The 22,351-nt window shown below is 47.3% G+C and overlaps 2 protein-coding genes across 4 annotated transcripts in view; both read left to right on the top strand.

Annotated features, from left to right (window-relative positions):
• Positions 1-1,178, top strand: part of LOC116981716 (AH receptor-interacting protein-like) — a 30,615-nt gene extending 29,437 nt beyond the window's left edge. The window contains exon 3 of the mRNA XM_033034771.1: positions 1,173-1,178. Coding sequence (XP_032890662.1) covers positions 1,173-1,178 — 6 coding nt within the window. The remainder of the gene's footprint in view (positions 1-1,172) is intronic.
• Positions 1,179-6,675: 5,497 nt separating this feature from the next.
• LOC116981775 (pejvakin-like) lies at positions 6,676-20,873 on the top strand. 3 transcript variants are annotated; one of them, XM_033034854.1, is made up of 10 exons: positions 6,676-6,773; positions 9,862-10,079; positions 10,727-10,919; positions 12,463-12,613; positions 14,766-14,874; positions 15,015-15,056; positions 15,515-15,651; positions 18,309-18,507; positions 18,892-18,965; positions 20,271-20,873. In XM_033034854.1, exons 2-10 carry the CDS (start codon positions 9,866-9,868, stop codon positions 20,526-20,528), a joined length of 1,377 nt encoding a protein of 458 aa, XP_032890745.1. In that variant the 5' UTR covers positions 6,676-6,773; positions 9,862-9,865; the 3' UTR covers positions 20,529-20,873. The 3 variants fall into 3 exon arrangements, with proteins under 3 accessions (XP_032890745.1, XP_032890743.1, XP_032890744.1); XM_033034852.1 differs by having other exon boundaries at positions 15,497-15,651; XM_033034853.1 differs by lacking the exon at positions 6,676-6,773 and adding an exon at positions 9,230-9,249 and having other exon boundaries at positions 15,497-15,651.
• The last annotated feature ends 1,478 nt before the right edge of the window (positions 20,874-22,351 follow it).

Here is a 22,351-nt window from a genome sequence, read left to right as displayed (position 1 = left end):
AGAACCATTGTTTCTGAATTAACAATGTCACTCTCCATCCTAATGAAGAACTCAACCATATTATGGTCACTCTTGCCCAAGGGGGCACGTACAACAAGACTGCTAACTAACCCTTCCTCATTACTCAATACCCAGTCTAAAATAGCCTGCTCTCTCGTTGGTTCCTCTACATGTTGATTTAGATAACTATCCCGCATACATTCCAAAAAATCCTCTTCCTCAGCACCCCTGCCAATTTGATTCACCCAATCTATATGTAGATTGAAGTAACCCATTATAACGGTTTTGCCTTTGTCGCACGCATTTCTAATTTCCTTTGATACCATCTCCAACTTCACTACTACTGTTAGGTGGCCTGTACACAACACCCACCAGCGTTTTCTGCCCCTTAGTGTTTCGCAGCTCTACCCATACCGATTCCACATCCTCCAAACTAATGTCCTTCCTTTCCATTGCGTTAATCTCTCTAATCAGCAACGCTACCCCACCTTCTTTTCCTTTCTCTCTATCCCTCCTGAATATTGAATATATCCCTATCTTCGGTGCAGTTACATAGAAACGTAGAAAATAAGTGCAGGAGGAGGCCATTCGGCCCTTCGAGCCAGCACCGCCATTCATTTTGATCATGGCTGATCGTTCCCTATCAATAACCCGTGCCTGCCTTCTCCCCATATCCCTTGACTCCACTAGCCCCTAGAGCTCTATCTAACTCTCTCTTAAATCCATCCAGTGACTTGGCCTCCACTGCCCTCTGTGGCAGGGAATTCCATAAATTCTCTGGGTGAAAAAGTTTTTTCTCACCTCAGTTTTAAATGACCTCCCCTTTATTCTAAGTGTGGCTCCTGGTTCTGGACTCGCCCAACATTGGGCGAGTTCCTTCCTACACATTGAGAATTATTGTGCCGAGTGTTTTGACACATTTTGGTTCAAATTACAGTGTTGAAGGTGGAGTTATAACCAATGAATAGGAGTCTGACAAAGGCGTCAACATTTTTGCCACTAGCCTTTGTCACGTACTCCACCCACCTCTGCCTTAACTACTTCCTCTGGCAGCTCATTCCATATACAGGTACCCCACCATCCTCTACTTGAAAAAGTTGCCCTTCAAGTGCATAATAAATCTTGCTGTTCTCACCTTAAACCTCTGTCCTCTAGTTCTTGATTCCCCTCAGGGTTGAACGTATACCCGCCATTACTCAACTGAAAACATCACTTATCCATGCTCTCCAGCGATGCTGCCTAACCTGCTGACTAACCGCAACACTTTGTGCCTTTTTTTTCCAGAAAACATACAGCGCAGGAACAAGTCCTTCAATACACAATGCCAGTGCCAAACATGATTCAGTATTCAGTATATTCAGTATTTCTTTAATATCATTTTCACTGAGTACTCACATACACAGAGGAAATGAAAAAACGTTGCTCGATCAGTTTCCATGCAGTGTAGTTAATAAAAAAGGATAAATACATGGAGCTTTAAAAACAAATTAAAATTACCGTGTCTAAAAACAGAAAGTAGTCCTAAAATTTACAATAGAATAAAAACAGACATTCCGACCGACAGTGGCTTTGCTTTGCCAGGTGCCTTGCTGTCAAAGTATGGGCGAGGTTGAATGTGTTGGTGAACGATATATGGGGAGGGGACACAGTCCGTTAACCAGTCTTATTGCCTGTGGGAAGAAGCTGAGGAGCATCCTGCTGGTTTTGCAGCTGATGCTCCTGTACCTCTTCCCAGATGGCAGGATGGAGAAGATGTAGCATGATGGGTGATGGGGGTCCTTGATAATGGAGATGACTCTGCTGATGCTCTGCTTCTGATAGATCTCCAATAGGAAAGGGAGTGGGGCACCAATGATCCTGCTGGCGGTTTTCACTATCCTGTTGAGTTGATATTGTTCGTAAGCCTTGCAGCTCCCAAACCAGGAAGTGATGCCATAGGTCAGTATACTCTTGATGGTGCCCCTGTAGAAGGTCCTTAGATGAACAGTAGGGAGACCTGCTATCCTTAGTCTCCGGAGAGGGTGGAGCCGCTGCTGGGCTCTTTTGACCACTGCTGTGGTGTTGGTCGTAGAGGTTAGGTCGTCCGCCAGGTGGAGTCCTAGGAACTTCACACTGCTGACCCTCTCCCCAGCAGCTCCATCAATATGCAGCGGAGTGTGCCAAATATAATTCATCTTACCTGCCTGCACATGATCCATATCCCGCCAATCCCTGCATATCACTGTGCCTATCTAAAGGCCTCTTCAATGCCACTATCCTATTTTGTCTCAACCACCACCCCTGGCAGCACGTTCCAGGCACTCACTGCCCGCCCTTAGTGGAAAGATTTTGTTCCACACATTTCCTTTAAACGTTTCCTCTCTCACCTTAAAGCTAAGCCATCCAGTCTGATGTTTCCATCCTGGGAGTAAAGGTTCTGACCGCCTATCAAAATTATATACACTTTTATATAAAATATTCAAATTCCCATACCGACCTGCCTGCCTTTGGCCTGCCCTAACCTACTGCCTGAAAGACTGTATGTTACAACTAAGAAGGAACTGCAGATGCTGGTTTACAATGCTGGAGTGACTCAGTGGGACAGGCAGCATTTCTGGAGAGAAGGAATGGGTAACGCTTCAGCTCACAAGTTCACAAGTTATTGGAGAAGAATGAGGCCATTAGACTGTTCGGCCCGTCGCGTCTACTCCGCCACTCAATCATGTCTGATCTCTGGCTCCCAATACTATTGTCCTGCCTTCTCCCCATAACCCTTGACACCCATTCTAATCAAGAATTTGTCTATATCGCTGCCTTAAAAATATCCACTGACCTGGCCTCCACGGCCCTCTGTGGCAATGGGTTCCACAGATTAACTACCCTCTGACTAAAGAAGCTCCTCCTCACCTCCTTTCTAAAAGAGCGCTCTTGAATTCTGAGGCTGTGCCCTCTGGTCCCACCAGCAGAAACGTCCTTTCCACATCCACCTTATCCATGCCTTTCATTATTTTGTAAGTTTCAATGAGGTCCTCCCTCAACCATCTAAACTCCAACGAGTAGAGCATGGGTCGAGACCCTTTTTCTCAATACTGTTGCCCACATGGCAACATTCTCAGGTCACTGCTCTGGTTCCCTATAGAGCCAGATTCAGCTCTCCCTCCATTTACAAGTTTGCAGATGATAGCAAAGGGTCATCTGTGGTTTTGGGGCTGATCTCAAACAACAAAGACATTGAGTGAAGGCAGGGAAGTGTGGGCTGACAAGCGGGGGTAGACATAAATGCTGCAGAAACTCAGCGGGTGAAGCAGCATCTATGGAGCGAAGGAAATAGGCGACATATCGGGTCAAGACCCTTCTTCAGACTGATGTGAGGGTGGGGGGAGGCAGGATGAAGAAAGGAAGAGGCAGAGACAGTGGGCTGAGGGAGAACTGGGAAGAGGAGGAGAAAGCAGGGACTACCTGAAATTGGAGAAGTCAATGTTCATACCGCTGGAGTGTAAACTACCCAAGCGAAATATGAGATGCTGCTCCTCCAATTTACGGTGGGTCACTCTGGCCATGGAGGAGGCCCAGGACAGAAAGGTCAGATTCGGAATGGGAGGGGGAGTTGAAGTGCTGAGCCACCGGGAGATCAGGGTGGTTAAAGCGGACCGAGCGGAGGTGTTGGGCGAAGCGATCGCCAAGCCTACGCTTGGTCTCACCGATGTAGATCAGCTGACACCTAGAGCAGCGGATGCAATAGATGAGGTTGAGGAGGTGCAGGTGAACCTCTGCTGCATCTGGAAGGACTGCTTGGGTCCTTGAATGGAGTCAAGGGGGGAGGTCATGGAGTCATGGAGTAGATGAAGAGCGTGTGAGGTGTCTTGGACATAGGTAGGGAGGGATTTGACCGGGGGAATAGGATGGGGTCGAGGTATGTGGAAATAAGTTCGTTGGGACACGGACAGGCAGGAACAATGTGTCTGCCAGGACAGTCAGATTTGTGGATTTTGGGGAGAAGGTAAAATCGGGCTGTGCGGGGCTGGGGAACGATGAGGTTGGAGGCTTGGGAGGGCAGGGAGCCGGAGTTGATGAAGTCAGTGATAGTGTTAGAGATCATGGCCTGGTGCTCGTCTGTGGGGGTCATGGTCCAAGGATACGTAGGAGGAGGTATCTGAGAGTTGGCGAGGTTTGAGGGGGACAAGCACTAGGACCAAGCGGGTTGTCACAGTAAAAACCTTCAGGAAGGGCCTGGGGTCAAGGAGAGAGCGTTCACGTCGCGGCCCTGTTTCCACCAATCTTTCCACCACCACGCACAAGGAGCATAAGACGCCTTTGTATACAGATGTCGAGAAGTGTGTTCAGATCTGGCTGAACAATTTCTGATCTTCGGGAAGGGCCTGTTCTTGTGCTGTATCTTTTCTACAAAAAAGGTGGGGCAGGACAAAGCTGGCGAGTTACAGGTGTTTACAGGTGAGATGGTGTGGTGGGGGGAGGGGGTCTTTATGGGGAGATGATTGGACAAAGGCCAATGTGAATTCTCTAATTTTGTAGATGTAACTAGGAAAATGGAGAAGGGAGAGCCAGTGGATGTAGTGTACCTGGAATTTCAGAAAGCATTTGATAAGGTCCCACATAGGAGATTAGTGGGCAAAATTAGGGCACATGGTATTGGGGGTAGAGTGCTGACATAGATAGAGAAGTGGTTGGCAGACTGGAAACAAAGAGTAGGGATTAATGGGTCCCTTTCAGAATAGCAGGCAGTGATTAGTGGGGTACCGCAAGGCTCGGTGCTGGGACCGCAGCTATTTACAATATACATCAATGATTTGGATGAAGGGATTCAAAGTAACATTAGCAAATTTGCAGATGACACAAAGCTAGGTGGCAGTGTGAACTGTGAGGAGGATGCTATGAGAGTGCAGGGTGACTGGGACAGGCTCGGGGAGTGGGAAGATGCATGGCAGATGATGTTTAATGCGGATAAATGTGAGGTTATCCACTTTGGTAGCAAAAACAGGAAAGCAGATTACTATCTAAATGGCATCAAGTTGGGAAAAGAGGATGTACAACGGGATCTGGGGGTCCTTGTACATCAGTCTATGAAAGTAAACATGCAGGTACTGCAGGCAGTGAAGAAAGCGAATGGCATGTTGGCCTTTATAACAAGAGGAATCGAATATATGTGCAAAGAGGTCCTTCTGCAGTTGTACAAAACCCTAGTGAGACCACACCTGGAGTATTGTGTGATTTGAGGAAGGACATTCTTGCTATTGAGGGAGTGCAGCGTAGGTTTACAAGGTTAATTTATCCGTGGATGGCGGGACTGTCATATGCTGAGAGAATAGAGCGGTTGGGCTTGTACACTCTGGAGTTTAGAAGGATGAGAGGGAATCTCATTGAAACATATAAGATTTTTAAGGAAGCAAATAAATTCAATTCTTCCCTTCTCCCCCGCACCACCCCCTCCCCGGGCACTTTCCGTTGCAACCGCAAGAAATGCAACACCTGTCCCTTTACCTCCACCCCCCAACTCCATTCAAGGACCCAAGCAGTCGTTCCAGGTGCGACAGAGGTTCACCTGTATCTCCTCCAACCTCATCTACTACATCCGCTGCTCTAGATGTCAGCTGATCTACATCGGTGAGACTAAGCGGAGGTTGGGCGATCGTTTCGCCGAACACCTCCGCTCGGTCCGCAAGAACCATCCTGATCTCCCGGTGGCTCAGCACTTCAACTCCCCCTCCCATTCCGTATCTGACATCTCTGTCCTGGGTCTCCTCCATGGCCAGAGTGAGCAACACCGGAAATTGGAGGAACAGCAACTCATATTCTGCTTGGGGAGTCTGCATCCTGCGGGCATGAACATTGAATTCTCCCAATTTTGTTAACCCTTGCTGTCTCCTCCCCTTCCTCAGCCCTCGGGCTCCTCCTCCTCCTTATTCCTTCCTTCTCCCCGCCACCCCCCATCAGTCTGAAGAAGGGTTTCGGCCCGAAACTTTATCTATTTCCTTCGCTCCATAGATGCTGCTGCACCCGCTGAGTTTCTCCAGCATTTTTGTGTACCTAAGATTTTTAAGGGTTTGGGACACGCTAGAGGCAGGAAAAATGTTCCCGATGTTGGGGGAGTCCAGAACCAGGGGCCACAGTTTAAGAATAAGGTGTAAGCCATTTAAAACGGAGACGAGGAAACACTTTTTTTCACAGAGAGTGGTGAATTTGTGGAATTCTCTGCCTCAGAGGGCGGTGGAGGCCGGTTCTCTGGATGCTTTCAAGAGAGAGCTAGATAGGGCTCTTAAAAATAGCGGAGTCGGGGGATATGGGGAGAAGGCAAGAACGGGTACTGATTGGGGATGATCAGCCATGATCACATTGAATGGCGTTGCTGGCTCGAAGGGCCGAATGGCCTCCTCCTGCACCTATTGTCTATTGTCTAATTTTAAGGTAAGTAACCATAAATATGAAACCGCATCTCCACCCCTTCCCCCCAATATAGATCTATAGACCGGCCTCTGTATTCAACTCAAGTTCAAGTTCAAGTTCAAGTTCAAGTGAGTTTATTGTCATGTGTCCCTGTATAGGACAATGAAATTCTTGCTTTGCACACAGAAAATAGTAGGCATTTACTACAAAACAGATAAATGTGTCCATATACCATGATATAAAATAAAACGGATAAATCTCTGCGTGTGACAGGTCTGGGCGAGCTGGGGGAAGTTAGAAGGTTCTTCACATTCCAAGAGGTAAACCGATCTTTCTGCCCGCAGGGGGAAGGGGCCGGGCAGCTCTCAGACGGCAGCGAACTCCAACATCAGGTGGGTATATGCGGCGAGGGGGCAGATTCAGTGTGGATTGCGAGGGGTGCAGGGTGGGGAGGGGTTAGGGAGAGGCGGTGGGGAGGGGTTGTGGGGACGGGAGGGCGTGGCGGGCGGTGATGGGATAGAGGGCGGAGGAGGATTGCCGGTGAACAAATCTCCCCGCTGTTCCCAAGCCCGGGAGTTCACCTCGTGAATTCAATTCTCACCCGATTTCAAGAACCACGTAACCGAGAACCCAACACAGGAAATTAACTGACCCTGGTGCCTTCCCTAACAGTGGGAAACTTTAATTCTGCTGTGTAGGGATGTTTTATGTTGAATTCGATCAACTCTATGCTGTGTTCTTTATTTTTACTGTATGGCTATATGGTGATTACATTTCACTGTGCCACAAAGTCCCGCAGACTGTAGAAGCTGTAATTTTTAACAAAGTGTTGGAGAAACTCAGCGGGTCAGGCAGCATCTGGGGAGGGAATGCAAGAACAGAACTCGCTATCAAAACATGGATGGGACGGGGGACACCATTTTTTGGCGGCCACGCTCGCATGCGCACACTCACACACACGCGCGCGCGAGGCTTCGGAGACTAAATCCAGCGCTAAATGCAGCTCAACTCTGCCTGTCTCACCGGGTTAACTACAGCCCTGTCTGGCCACCAGCGCTGCTTCTCCGCGCTGGCCATATTTCCCGCAAGTCCAGGAAGGGCTGTAGGCTCACCTGGTGGGACAGGCAGAGTTAGCTGGGTTTAGCGCTGTTTCTCTGCGCTGGCCCGTCTGACTGCCGACTAAAGATCCTATAGCGGAGGATCTCTGCTACCGACCTCTCTGGACACCCGCGGGGGGGGTGGGGGGTACTCGGGTGGGGACAGGACAGCGCCGGAGAGCCGGCCGGGATCATCCTGGCTGCGGATGAAGCGCAGGTCTGTGCCACATCTCCCTCCTCCAATCATCGTACTGAATCATGTCCCGCCCCCATTGCCTGCCAACTGACGTCTCTCTCCTCCAATCGGCGCCCTCGATCACCGGATTTTAAAATCCGGGTTACAAAAACTTGGGGGGGATGTCCCCCACCTCTCAAAACATGGAGGAGACGTGTCCCCTCTGGCCCCCCCCAGGTTTTCCGCCCCTGAGGGAATGGACAGGAGACATTTCGGCTCGGAACCCTTCTTCAGTAAGGGAGTGTACACAAAAATTGCTGGAGAAACTCAGCGGGTGCAGCAGCATCTATGGAGCGAAGGAAATAGGTGACGTTTCGGGCTGAAACCCTTCTTCAGTAAGGGAGTGTTTCATTTATATAACACCTTTCACTGCCCTCGGGACATCCCAGAAGCACTTCACACTTCACTGTTAACTTCACCGCCACCATCAGGATAGATAATGAATGCGGATCAAATGTCTTGTTTATCAGTGCGGTGCAGGAAGGAACTGCAGATGCTGGTTTACACCGAAGATAGACACAAAATGTATTGTATTTGTATTGTATTGTAATGACCACACAGCCAGGCTGGTGGAATTTGTTATCAGTACAGCTCGGTACAGGGTCCAACATTTAATCAAACATTAAACATATAACATAGATATACATACAGACAGACACATTAATTGGATAGTTATATGGATGGGAAAGGAATGGAGGGTTATGGTCTGAGCGCAGGTATATGGGACTAGGGGAGATTATGTGTTCGGCACGGACTAGAAGGGTCGAGATGGCCTGTTTCCGTGCTGTAATTGTTATATGGTTATATGGTTATGATACATAAGGGCCATGCTTATTCTTATTCCTCACCGTACAGAGTTTAAAATGTTAATTGCAGTGGGAATGAAACTGTTTTGGAAGCGGTTTGTTTTGGAGGCAATTGTCCTGTAACGCCTCCCAGAGGGCAGTAGCTGAAAGGCATAGTGTGCAGGGTGAGTGGGGTCAGAGATGATCTTGCGAGCTCTGTGTAGTGTCCGTTGTGGTAAGTGATCAAGGGATGGTAGGGGTAAGTCAATAATTTTGGATGCTCTGTTGATGATGCGCTGTAATTTCTTCCGGGAGAGTGAGTGGAGACTGCCGAACCAGACTGTGATGGATGAAGTGAGGATGCTTTCGATGATGGCTGTATAGAAGCGGAGCATGAGATGAGACCTTACTCTGAACTTCCTGAGCTGTCGGAGATGGAAAAGTGCTGGAGTAATTCAGCGGGACAGGCAGCATCTCTGGAGCGAAGGAATGGTTGACGTTTCGGGTCGAGACCCTGCTTCACACTGATGGAGGGGGGGGGGGGGGGGAATTGAATCTGTTTGAACATTAAATTCTCCAACTTCCTCAACCTCCTCTTTCTCCCCCCTCCCTCCTTCCTCCCCAAATCAGGTGCGCTCCTATTTTCCCAATATCTTCCACCACCCGAGTCAAGAAGGGTCTCGACCCGATCCTTTTCTCCAGAGATGCTGCCTGTCCCGCTGAGTTACTCCAGCTTATCCTAGGCATTAAGGTTTGTTTCATTTTGGTATCTGAACAACTGGTCAATATGTGTAAGGAGGAACGAAAGACAAGCACATGAAGTTGGAATAACTCAGTGGGTCAGTCTGCAGAAGGGTCTCGACCCGAAACATCACCCATTCCTTCCCTCCAGTGATGCTGCCTGTCCTGCTGAGTTACTCCAGCATTTATGGTGCCCAGAACTGAACACAATTCTCTAAATGCCTTATACACCAATGTCTTATACAACTGCAACATTACCTCCCAACTTCTAAACTCAATATTGACTGATGAAGGCCAATGTTTGAGTCTATGTGCTTGTGGTGCTGCTGCACCTGTGATGTACCTGTACTTCATTGTGCTTGTGCATATGACAATAAGCTCACCTAGACCAGACCCAGAACGTCATCTGTCTCTTTCACTCCACAGATTCTGCATGACCTGCTGAGTTACTCCATCACCGTCCGTTCCATCACCTCAAGCTCCTTGTGCCTTTGTCATAATCTATGTTTGGTGAAGGGTAGTTGACCTTACCAATGGCTCTGTTTCAGTCTTCAGAGAGATGCTGCCTAACATGCCGCGTATTTCCATTGTTAATGCTATGCTTAATGTTTGTTCGTTTTAGAGCCATGTTTTATAGCACTACCAAGAAAATTGTGAGCGAGATTGACCCGGGCAGCCTCACACTGTTTCCTGTGAAAAGCCCGCTTGATTCTCCAAAATGCAAACCACTTCACCTAGTCATCAAAAAGAAGAAGAAAATATTTTCCAAAAGAGAAAATTATGCTCCGACTCCCTTCAGACTGACTGATATATTGATTGATGGCCAAGATTTAGATTTTGGTAAGATATGGCATTTTTTAACATTTTCCTGCACACTGCAGTCTAGCTTGCAACAAGTTAAGTTGATGGTAAATGTAGAAGCAATGTTGTAAAAGGGAGATGATTGTTTAGATTAAGATACCCAGAATAATGTAGACACGTGGAACTGCTGTTGCTGGAATCTTTTATAGAAACATAGAAACATAGACAATAGGTGCAGGAGTAGGTCATTCGGCCCTTCGAGCCTGCACCGCCATTCAATATGATCATGGCTGATCATCCAACTCAGTATCCTGTACCTGCCTTCTCTCCATACCCCCTGATCCCTTTAGCCACAAGGGCCACATCTAACTCCCTCTTAAATATAGCCAATGAACTGGCCTCAAGTTGATTTAAGAGGGAGTTAGATGTGGCCCTTGTGGCTAAAGGGATCAGGGGGTATGGAGAGAAGGCAGGTACAGGATACTGAGTTGGATGATCAGCCATGATCATATTGAATGGCGGTGCAGGCTCGAAGGGCCGAATGGCCGACTCCTGCACCTATTGTCTATGTTTCTATGTTTCTATGTTGATATCACTGTGTGGTTAATAAACATTGACCAGTTCTCCGACGTTGTAACAGAAAATAGCGAGCAACAGCTAACAGTTGATTTCTTTTCTTTTCCCAGGATTGAGTAGCTCTATCATTGCCTGCTTCTCTGAGTCTTCCAGCGCCTCGCTCAGTGCCCAAGTGTGTGTGGATTCCGGCCATGTTGATGTAGGAGCGCACATCTCAGGAAGTTCCTCAGACGCCATGTCAAGTGTGGAAATGAGAAAGCACACAATCTCTGAACGCACGCTGCTGGATGTTACCAAAGACAGGTAATCATTGGTGCAGTGGTAGAGTTGCTGCTTTACAGCGCCAGAGGTGCGGGTTCAATCCTGATTACGGGTGCTGTCTGTGCGGAGTTTGTACGTTCTCCCTGTGACCGCGTGGGTTTTCTCCAGGTGTTCTGGTTTCCTCCCACATTCCAAAGACGTAGTTTAATTAGCTTCTGTAAAAATTGTAAATTGTTCCTTGGGTGTAGGATGGGGCTAGTGTACTGGTCGGCGTGGACTAGAAGGGCCGAAGGGCCTGTTTCTGCACTGTATCTCAAGTTCAAGTTCAAGTGAGTTTATTGTCATGTGTCCCTGTATAGGATAATGAAATTGTTGCTTTGCTTAAGCACACAGAAAATAGTAGGCATTTACTACAAAACAGATAAATGTGTCCATATACCATGATATAAATATATACACACATGAATAAATAAACTGGTAGTGCAAATAACAGAAAGTGGTTGCTAATAATCAGAGTTTTATCCGAGCCAGGTTTAATAGCCTGATGGCTGAGGGGAAGTAGCTATTCCTGAACCTGGTTGTTGCAGTCTCTAAACTAAACTAAACGCACACAAACCCAGGTTACCAATCCAAAAGAAGTTGACAATCCCAATGAAGAAGGCTCCCAACCTGAAGTTACACAGAAATGCTGGAGAAACTCAGTGGGTGCAGCAGCATCTATGGAGCGATGTTGTTCATTTCCCTCCACAGATGCTGCCTGACCCACTGAGTTCCTCCAGCAGGTTGATTATTACTCACAGAGATGGTGTATTTTTCACTTCAGCCTCTTGTACGTTGCTAGCTTATTCGAGAGTGAAAACTGCTGGCACTTCTGTCAGATTCAGCTTTGCTTTAACTGGTCTTTTAAGAAAAGTAAGATGTTTATTTTTGAGCATTTTTTAAATAGATTTTGTGTGATATTCAGAAACATTCAAAATTATTTACTCCTTTGACAGGTGGCTGAGGCAGAGAGTCATGGAGTCATACAGCGTGGAAACAGGCCCTTGGCCCAACCTATCCACACTGACCAACCTGCCCATCCACACAAGTCTCACCTGCCTGCGTTTCACCCACATCCGTCCAAACTTGTTGTTTCCATGTACCTGTCTAAAGATTTAGTACATGTTGTGATAGTACCTTCCTCAACTACCTCATTCGGCAGCTCGTTCAAATCACCCTCAACCCTTTATGTGAAAAAGTTACCCCTCAGATTCCTATTAAATCTTTTCCCCCTCACATTAAAGCTATGTCCTCTGGTTCTTGATTCTCCTTCTCTGGGAAAGAGACTGTGCATCTACCTGATCTATTCCTCTCATGATTTCCTCCCTTGCTTGAACTTTTCTTAATTTAACATACACTTGGATTATTACGCACCATGTGATTCAAGTTGTTGTTATTTTTATTGACGACTTTGGTGAGATTCATGAATTAGATGTAGGGTGAATTGCAAAACCATTGTCCAACTTATGACATCATCCATACCATCATCTCCACTTTAGTCAGAACTGATCAATTTGTAGCATTCTTCTAAACGTTATCTTTTCAGGAAAGTGAACAGAGAACATCGCTTTGTGAAACAGATGAAGAATAATACGGTTTATGTGATACTGGAAGTGATAGAGACAGAACACGCATGTTCTGTAAACAACTCATCTAAGGCCGAAACAGGAATGAAAGTTCTAATGAAACTTCTGAAGGGGAGTATAACTTTTTTACTTGGCTTCAAGTGGCACTGGTAGAGCAGCTGGTAGAGTTGGCTGATCTCTCTCTTCCCCTCTCAACCCCATTCTCCTGCCTTCTCCCCATAACCCCTGACACCCGCACTAATCGAGGATCTATCAATCTCCGCCTGCAACATATCCATTGATTTGGCCTCCACAGTCATCTGCGGTAATGAATTCCACATATTTACCACCCTCAGACTAAAGAAATTCCTTCTCATCTTTCTAAAGGTACATCCTTTTATTCTGAGGCTATGATCTCCAGCGAGTACAGGCCCAGTGACGTCAAACGCTCATCATACATTAACCCAATCATTCCTGGGATCATTCTGGTAAAACTCCTCAGGACCATCCCTGTTCACATTCTCCCTGTGACCACCTGGTCATCCTGTTTCCTCCCACATCACATGCGGGTTTGAAGGTGAATAGGCCGCAGTAAAAATAGCCCCTAGTGTGTAGGGAGTACATGAGAACGGGGGATAACATAGAACTAGCGAGAACAGGTGATCGATGGTCGGTGTGGACTCAGTGGGCCGAAGGGCCTGTTTCCATGCTGTATTTCTAAAACGAAAACTAATATTTGCATTATTAAGTTGTGTGCAATTCATTATCCTTCAAACCTGAGCAAAAGTTAAAACATTTGTGTGTAACTTTCTGAGACAATTTAAGGTGGATTATTTGTAATTGAGTTTGGAAAATGGTTTGATGATTTGAACCATTTGGAATCTATTGTATCATTAATTGTTGATTAACTCACATCTTTGTTTATCCATCAAAGTCAGTGACCAGAAACCTGGACTCCATTCCACTCTCCACCAATGTAATGTGTATTCCCAGTATTCCCTCTTACTTTTCTACAGCTTTTTCATATCCGTCTCCCCTATCGAGAATATTTCCCTTCTCCCCTCAGGCACGAAATATAGTGGAAGACTGTCATTTAAATTTCCTCTTCAACTTTCTGCATCTTTTACTCCTCTGATTGTGCGCACGGTGGCGCAGCGGTAGAGTTGCTGCCTTACAGCGCCAGAGACTCGGGTTCAATCCTGACCACGGGTGCTTGTTTATACGGTGTTTTTATATTCTTCCAGTGACCGTGTGTGGTTTCTCCGGGTGCTCCAGTTTCCTCCCACACACCAAAGACACACAGGCTTGTAGATTATGAGTTGGAAGGATCATTGCTCTTTGCCACAGGGGAATTTCAAGCCCTATATTGAAAAAGGCTCCTGATCTAAAACATTGCCAGTCCATGTGTAAGAAAACAGCAGCTGCTGGTTTATACTGAAGATCGACACTAAATGCTGGAGTAACTCAGCAGAACAGGCAGCATCTCTGGAGAAAAGGAATGGGTGACATCTTGACCTGAAACATCACCTATTCCTTATATCCAGAGATGCTGAGATACTCCAGCATTAGTTTTAATTAAAACTAGACTGTGGGACCCGTTGGGTCCCAGCTTCACACGGGAGGGCTGGTCCTCCAACGCAAATTCTACCTCTCCACCAATTCCAATATTGCTGGCCAGTGGCGGGGGGGAGTGGGGGGGGGGGGGCTTTCTGGAGTGCTAGTATGGGTGTTGTGGGCCAAAGGGACTGGTTTCCAAACTACATAAAACCATATAAAATCACATAAATGGCACGCACAGTTGAGTAGACACTCAGTGTTGTGTAGATTCCCAGCTCAGACTGAGAGTCGTGGTCTCTCCCTCGCCATCGTGCAGCGACTAAGCCAAGTCCATACTTCCGGGTTTTATAGTTCCCCCCCGGAAGGGGTGTGGACTTCATCACGGTGATTGACAGGAGAGCGAATCTCAAGATTTTTTAGACACGAATAACTCTTTTATTTTTCATCGATGCGAAAAATCCTCGGAGGAGGACTCTGCGTAAGATGGCCAAAAAATCACAACCATATATGATAGCTTTTTTTCTAAAATCAAGCAGCAGCGCAAACAGGAAGCGTTCAAGATGGGACTTTTAATTCTATAGATGTCAAATCTCTCTACATAAATGTAATTATTTCACTTACATTGGGGTGTCTCCTCACTCTCTCCATGAGTATTGACTTTCCTAGAATCAGTTTTCATAGGATTAATTTTCACAGTTAAATATTATAGTCATCTTTGTTGCCTTAGATGGAAGCTGATCTCAGCGTGCGTAGAGAAAGGAAGTTAACTTTTCCAGCTAGAACATCTATTGCGTACAAGGTCTCCGAACTGATGATTAGTCCAAATGATAATCTGGGTATGTAAAAGTATAAAAATACAAAACAAAAACGTTTTGAATGCCAGATTGATGAATAAATTGGTTATCTTTCTTCAGCCATTTGGGGCACAGAGCAAATAACAATGCTAATACCAGGTCCTATTTTTCTGTTTCTTTAGAATTAAATTGGGATTTGTGCTTCCAGGGTCCTGACATGTCAAGTAAGTTGCCTCATATTTACTGGGAAAAAAACTTTTATTTGACTCTGAAACTGCCGCACATCCAAACACACAGATGTTGTGTGACCCCCAAGGAGATGAGGAGGACTGTTGTGGGAGTTTGTGTACTATCTACTGATTCTCTATCTTACAGCTTTTTTACTTTTTATGTTTTCTCAAAATGTTTATAATAACACAAATGGTGGACAATGTAGGTACATAATGTGTTGTCGGCATGGTGACGCAGCTGGAAGAGCGACTGCCTCACATCGCCAGAGACCGGGATTCAATCATGACCTTGGGTGCTGTCTATGCTGAGTTTGCATGTTCTCAGTCCCATTATTTTCCAATTGCGTTGTTCAGATATTGGCTTTAATTGTCAAGGTCAAAATCGAGTTGTTTTAAAATTTTACGAGAGATTCCGTCTTTTCAATCTTCTTCATCTTCTCCATCATCTTCAGGATTTGACCAGAAACCCCGACTTGCTGCTTCACTTGCCGAGCTGACGAAAATGTGTGCGGACAAGAAGATACTATTCCTCAACGCGATCCTTGAAATTCTTGAGCACAGTGATAGCTTTGCGGTTCTTGATGAAATGGTTTGTACCAAGCGTTTTCTCTATTCATCGCAGTGGGATCGTGGCTCTGAGCATGGACAGGAATACAAAATTCGACACAAAGTGTGGTGCTCATACTTGAATGTATGTCTTGCACTGTTGCGTACACATAGAGACGTGAACCGAGGAACAGGCCCTTTGGCCCACAATATCTGTGCCGAGCATGTTGCCAAGATAAACTAATCTTATCTGCCCGCACGTGATCCATATCCTTCCATTCCCTGCATATTCACGTGCATATTGAAAAGCCACTTAAGTGGCACTATAATGTCGGCCTTCACCACCCGGCAGCTTGTTCCAGGCACTCACTAGTGTGTGTGTGTGTGTGTGTGTGTGCGTGCGCGTGTGTGTGTGTGTGCGTGCGTGCGTGCATGCGTGCGTGCGTGCATGCGTGTGTGTGTGTGTGTGTGCGTGTCTGTGTGTGTGTGTGTGTGTGTGCGCGCGCGCCAGTGCGTGTGCGTGTGTGTGCGTGTGCGTGTGCGCGCGGGTGTGCGCGTGTGTGCGCGCGTGCGTGTGCGTGTGCGTGTGCGTGTGCGCGTGCGTGTGTGTGCGTGTGCGCGCAGGTGTGTGCGCGCGCGTGTGTGTGCGCGTGTGTGTGTGCGCGTGCGTGCGTGTGTGCGTGGGTGCGTGTGCGTGTGCAGGTGTGCATGTGTGTGTGTGCGTGTGCACGCGTGTGTGTGCCGCGTGCGTGGGTGCGTGCATGATAAACATGCTCCACACATCTCCTTTACACTTTCCCCCTCTCACCTTAAATCTATGCACCCTAGTCTTTGACATTTACACTCTGACTGTCTCTCCTATTTATCCCTCTCATCATTTTATACACTTTTGTTAGGTCTCCCTTCAACCTCCAGCGTTCCACAGAAAGTAACCCACGTTTGACCAACATCTCCTATTATCCATTACCCTCTAATCAAGGCAGCATCCTGGTAAACCACTTCTGCACCCTCTCCTAAGCCACGGTGAGGCTGGAACACCTCTCTGGGCAAGAAAGGGAATTCTGCATTCAGCTTTAAAAATGTTTTCAAGAGAGAGAGAGATTTAGCTCTTACGGCTGAAGGAATTAAATGATATGGGGGGATGGGGTACTGATTTTGGATGATCAGCCATGATCATATTGAATGGTGGTGCTGGCTTGAAGGGCCGACTCCTGCATCTATTTTCTGTGTTCCTATGAGTGTTAGATGGCCGCACTGATCATCTGAAAAATAAAAATGTTTCATTGCTTGGCACAAGGGTCCCTGATGTACAGAACAGAGAGGTACAGTGAAAAGCTTTATTTTGCATGATATCCAAATAGATCAGATATACTATACATACATATAGTCACGCCAAACAATAGGTCGAGCAAAGGGGGAGATACAGAGTGCAGAAGGTGGCACAAAATATTTCTGGTCGAGACCCTTCTTCAGGCAGTGACGCTTCTAGACCTGAAACGCCACCCATTCCTTCTCTCCAGAGATGCTGCCTGTCCTGCTGAGTTACTCCAGCATTCATGTCTATCTTTGGTTTAAACCTGCATCTGCAGTTCCTTGCTACACACAGTATAGTTCTCGGCATTGTAAGGCAGCAGTTCCAGAGACACTGTCTAAGGTCCACGATGGGGTAGAGGTGAATCAGACAGTTCCCTAGCTTATGGAAGGTCCTGTTCAGAAACTTGATAACGGATGGGAAAAAGCTGTTCCTGAGTCTGGTGACGTGCACTTCCAAGCTCCTGTACATTCTACTGGACGGGTGCAGGGGGAAGGAGGAATGACCGGTTTGAGGCAAGAATTTGATTATGTTGACTATATTTTTGAGGCAACGTGAAGTGTAGATGAAGTCAATGCAGGGCGGTCTGATCTGTGTGTTTTACTCCACTTGCTGATATCCATCCTTGACAGCACACCTTCTTCTGAAAAACACATCAATAATCTCACTGGGTCTGCTTACTTCCACCGACACACTATCCACCATCTTCATCCATCACTCACACCTAACGGCTCTGCTACTCTCATCCACGCCCTCGTCACCTCCCGTATTGATTATTGTAACTCTCTCCTCTCTGGTTTACCCCCACAAGTCCATCCATAAACTCCAATTGGTCCAGAACCCAGCTGCCCGCATTATCACCAGAACCCCGTCCACCCCATCCTCAAACAACTGCACTGGCTGCCTGCCCAATACCGCATTGATTTTAAGATTCTCCACCTCACTGTCAAAGCCCACCACAATCTCGCTCCCCCATACCTCTCTGAACTCCTCCAGCCTTACACTCATCCTGAACTATCTGATCCTCTTCTTCCTCCCTGCTCTCCACTCCATCTGTTCCCCTGTCCACGATGGGGTTCAGAGCCCTTCAGCCATTCTGCCCCTTGCCTCTGGAACTCTCTCCCACTATCCACCTGTAGCAAAGAGTCTCTCCCCACCTTTAAAACCTCCCTCAAAACTCACCCATTCACACTGGCCTATCCCACGTAACTCCACTTTCTATCAATTCATGGCTATGTTGGATATATTTTTAATTTGCTTGTTTTAACTGTAAAGTGCCCTTGAGTGTTCTGAAAAGCGCCCATAAACAAAATGCATTATTATTATTATTATTATTATTATTATTATTATTATTATTATTATTATTATTATTATTATTACGTTCTCAGCTGGACCCGATTATGGAAGATCTGCAGCCTGACTTCCAAGTGCTGGATCAGACGGAGGAAGATAACAGGGCATGCGTGGAGAAGATGTTGGATCTGTTGGGAATTAAGAAGGAAGGTCCACCAGGGGAACCCCTCGCTCTCACCCCAGAGTCCGAAGGGATCATCCGGGCGATAAACATTCTCATCCAGTCACTCAGCGGTAAGATTTGAAGTCTATTTTAACAAAACGCAGGATTATTCAGTTGGCGCCCACCTCAATGTCAAACATTGATTGGACAATTACTACTCGGAAAATTGGAGGTTTTTCTCATAATTTAAAAATATGTGCAGGTTTTGGTCTTGCCGAGTTTCAGGTATGATTTCTATAATATTGTTACACAATATGTTATAAATACAGGTAGATACGTGATTTGGGTTACAGAATGAAACGAAAAAGCACCTCGGCTCACGGTCTATTGGGAAGAAAGTGAAAACCCTTGTGCAGAAAAGACTTGATTCATCCCAAATTCAAGGAATTCTCCTCCTTGAGTAGAGAGGGACATTGTACTGCAGGACAGTGTGAATGATTCTGCTTCTTTTTCAGAGATGGATCCTGAAACTTTAATCCTGTTGGCAAGCTGTGTTAAGGCAGAGATTATATCCAAACAGCTAAAGCTGGTAAGAAATATAAACAGTAAAACAGGTAAAGAAATAAAGCAAGTTTTTGTGTACGACACAGCACATTTTCTCTCTGCTAACTCTCTCCTCTGCCTGTCGGAACTTGTCCTCACCCTCAACAACTTCTCCTTTGACACCTCCAACTCGCTCCAAATCAGAGGTGTAGCCATGGGCACTTGCATGGGCTCCAGCTAAGCCTGCCTTTTTGTCAGCTACATCGAACAATCCTTGTTCCAGGTGTACACTGGAATTGGATCCGCTCTGGATTGGATCCGCCCCGATAGGGCGGAACGGTGGCGCAGCGGTAGAGTTGCTGCCTTACAGCGCCAGAGACCCGGGTTCAATCCTGCCTACGGCTGCTGTCTGTATGGAGTTTGTACGTTCTCCCTGAGACCGCCAGGGTTTTCTCCGAGCAGTTCCGTTTCCTCCCACACTCCAAAGCCTTACAGGTTTGTAGGTTAATTGGCTTGGTAAATGTAAAATTGTCCCCAGTATGTGCAGGGTAGTGTTAATGTGCGGGGATCGCTGGTCGTCGCGGACTCAGTGGGCCGGCCGAAGGGCATATTTCCGCTCTGTATCTCCAAACTAAACTAAACTATGAGATGGTGTTGCAGGGCCACTGGCGAAGGCTGAGGTGTTGCAACTGTCTACATTGCTGGTGTAGAGAGTGAGCATGAGCTTGAAGCATTGCAGTGGTTACAGGGAGAAGGCAGCAGAATGGGGTTAGGAGGGATAGATAGACCAGCCATGATTGAATGGCGGAGTAGACTTGATGGGCCGAATGGCCTGATTCTTCTCCTATCTCTTATGGTATGGCAACTGCTCTGTCTCCGACCGGAAAGCACTGCAGAGGGTGGTGAAAATTGCCCAACGCATCACCGGTTCCTCACTCCCCTCCATTGAGTCTGTCCAAAGCAAACGTTGTCTGCGGAGGGCGCTCAGCATCGTCAAGGACTGCTCTCACCCCAACCATGGACTGCTTACCCATCTGGGAGGCGCTACAGGTCTCGCCGTTGCCGGACCAGCAGGTCCAGGAACAGCTTCTTCCCTGCGGCTGTCACTCTACTCAACAACGTACCTCGCCCCCTCCCCCGGACACTCCTCCCACCAGGAAAAACACTATGACTGTATGCACGTAAATATATTTATTTATTGCTCATATTCTATGTCGCTCTTCCAGGGAGATGCTAACTGCATTTCGTTGTCTCTGTACTGTACACTGCACAATGTGGTTGAATCTGAATCTGAATTGTGAACTCCTGCACTATTATCGTTTTATGACTGTGATTCTAATACAATTTCCAGGTGACAATAATTGATGACAAATGGTCGGGGGCTCCTCAATATCAACGTGACCTCCTGGAGGATGAGGAAGACCCTGAGAAGGTTCTGATCAATCAGCTCACTGACGAGGAGTTTGAAATAACTCAGCAAGTGCTGGAAGAGTTTGGATTTCAACTGGACAGAGAAAGTGCTTCGGTTTTGCGCATTAAGAACCGTAAACAAGGAGACGTACTTTCTCTCTTTGCTGCTCTGTACGCTCTCAATGCGTTATGTGACTGAGCTGTTGTGTTGTGCTTCACTCCCACTGTTCATGGTTCTTCTCTGACATTAGTTCATAAGGAGTTGGAGCAGAATTAGGCCATTCAGCCCATTGAGTCTACTCTGCCATTCAATCATGGCTGATCTATCTTTCCCTCTCAACTCCATTCTCCTGCCTTCTCCCCACAACCTCCGCCCTTGCTAATCAAGAATCTGTCAATCTCCACTTCGTTCCACAGAACGTTCTCCCTTGGTCTCTCTTTGGCTGTTTGATGCTCAGTAAAACTCCATGAATCCGGCACACTCGGGAAGTTGGTGGTTTTCCAGATTTATTCCAATACACATTCAATTCATTAAAAAAAAAAAGTTGTCCATTCTCATTTCTCGGTAGGTTTCAGATAAGTGCAAGTAACAGGACGAGAGAAAGGAATGGAAGAACTAGGGACGTGATGGGTGGAGGGAGTGTTGGACTCGGAGTCCCAGTGAATGGAGAGGAGGTGTTGGAATGGGGGACCCAGGGGGTGGAGGGGAATGCTGGAACAGAGGTTCCCAGTGAGACAAGGGCAGTGTTGGGCCTGAGGTCTTAGTGAGTGGAGGGAGAGTGTTGGTATCAGGGTCCTGGTGAATGGAAAGGGGAGTGCTGAAACTGGAGGGTGGAGAGAGGCAGCGGGGCCGGGTAGCTCTCAGACGGCAGCAAACTCCAACAGCAGGTGGAGGGGGCAGCTCTGGTCACTGTGCCGAGTCGGGAAGTGGTTTCAATGCGGGTTACGAGGGGTGGAGGGTGGGGAGAGGCTGTGGGGAGGGAAGGAGAGGGGAGGGGGTGAGCTGCGGTGGTGGGGAGTAAATTGGAAGCAGCGGTACAGAGGGGAGAGGAGGAGATGAGGTGGTGGTGTGGAAGTACGGTGGTGGGGAGGGAAGGAGGGGGGAGGTGAGGAGGGAGGGTGAGGGGATGGGGGGAGGTGAGGAGTGGGGATAGAGGGATAGGAGGGGGGTTGAGAGGGCTGAGGAGTGATGGAGGGAGGGAGTAACTGAGGGTGGGGGAAAGGAGAGGGAGGGGAGAAGCAGAGGGGAAAGAAGAGGGAGGGGGAGGGAGTGCTGTGGGATGAGGGGAAGCGAGCCACGCCTGCACAGTTAGGGTCTATGGGTGAGTGGTGGAATATTGCGTTGGGGAATGGGTTGCTTTGGGAGACCAGGCCTCCTGTGTGACAGGGACCCAACAGGTCCCACTTCATCTAGTTTTAATTAAAACTATAATGGGCCATACAAAGCAGACTTGTGGACATTACTTTCGAGATACAGCATGGAAACAGGCCCTTCGGACAAGTCTGCGCCAACTAGCGATCCAAGTCTGCGCCAACTAGCGATCCAAGTCTGCGCCAACTAGCACTGTCCAACACACGCGGGACAATTTTGCAATTTTTTCACCAAAGCCAATTAACCTACAAACCTAAGATGGACACAAAGTGCTGGGGTAACTCAGTCAGATGGTCTGAAGACGAGTCATCCAGTCCTTGTATCCAGAGATGCCTGTTCTGCTGAGTTACTCCAGCATTTTGTGTCTATCTTTGGTGTAATAATAATAATGATGGATGGGATTTATATAGCGCCTTTCTAATACTCAAGGCGCTTTACATCGCATTATTCATTCACTCCTCAGTCACACTCGGTGGTGGTAAGCTACTTCTGTAGCCACAGCTGCCCTGGGGCAGACTGACGGAAGCGTGGCTGCCAATCTGCGCCTACGGCCCCTCCGACCACCACCAATCACCTACACACATTCACACACAGGCAAAGGTGGGTGAAGTGTCTTGCCCAAGGACACAACGACAGTATGCACTCCAAGC

Source organism: Amblyraja radiata, chromosome 16 (genome assembly GCF_010909765.2).
Source record: "Amblyraja radiata isolate CabotCenter1 chromosome 16, sAmbRad1.1.pri, whole genome shotgun sequence".
NCBI lineage: Eukaryota > Metazoa > Chordata > Chondrichthyes > Rajiformes > Rajidae > Amblyraja > Amblyraja radiata.
The sequence above is the reverse complement of the archived record's forward strand: the minus strand, read 5'-3'. Positions and strand labels throughout refer to the sequence as shown.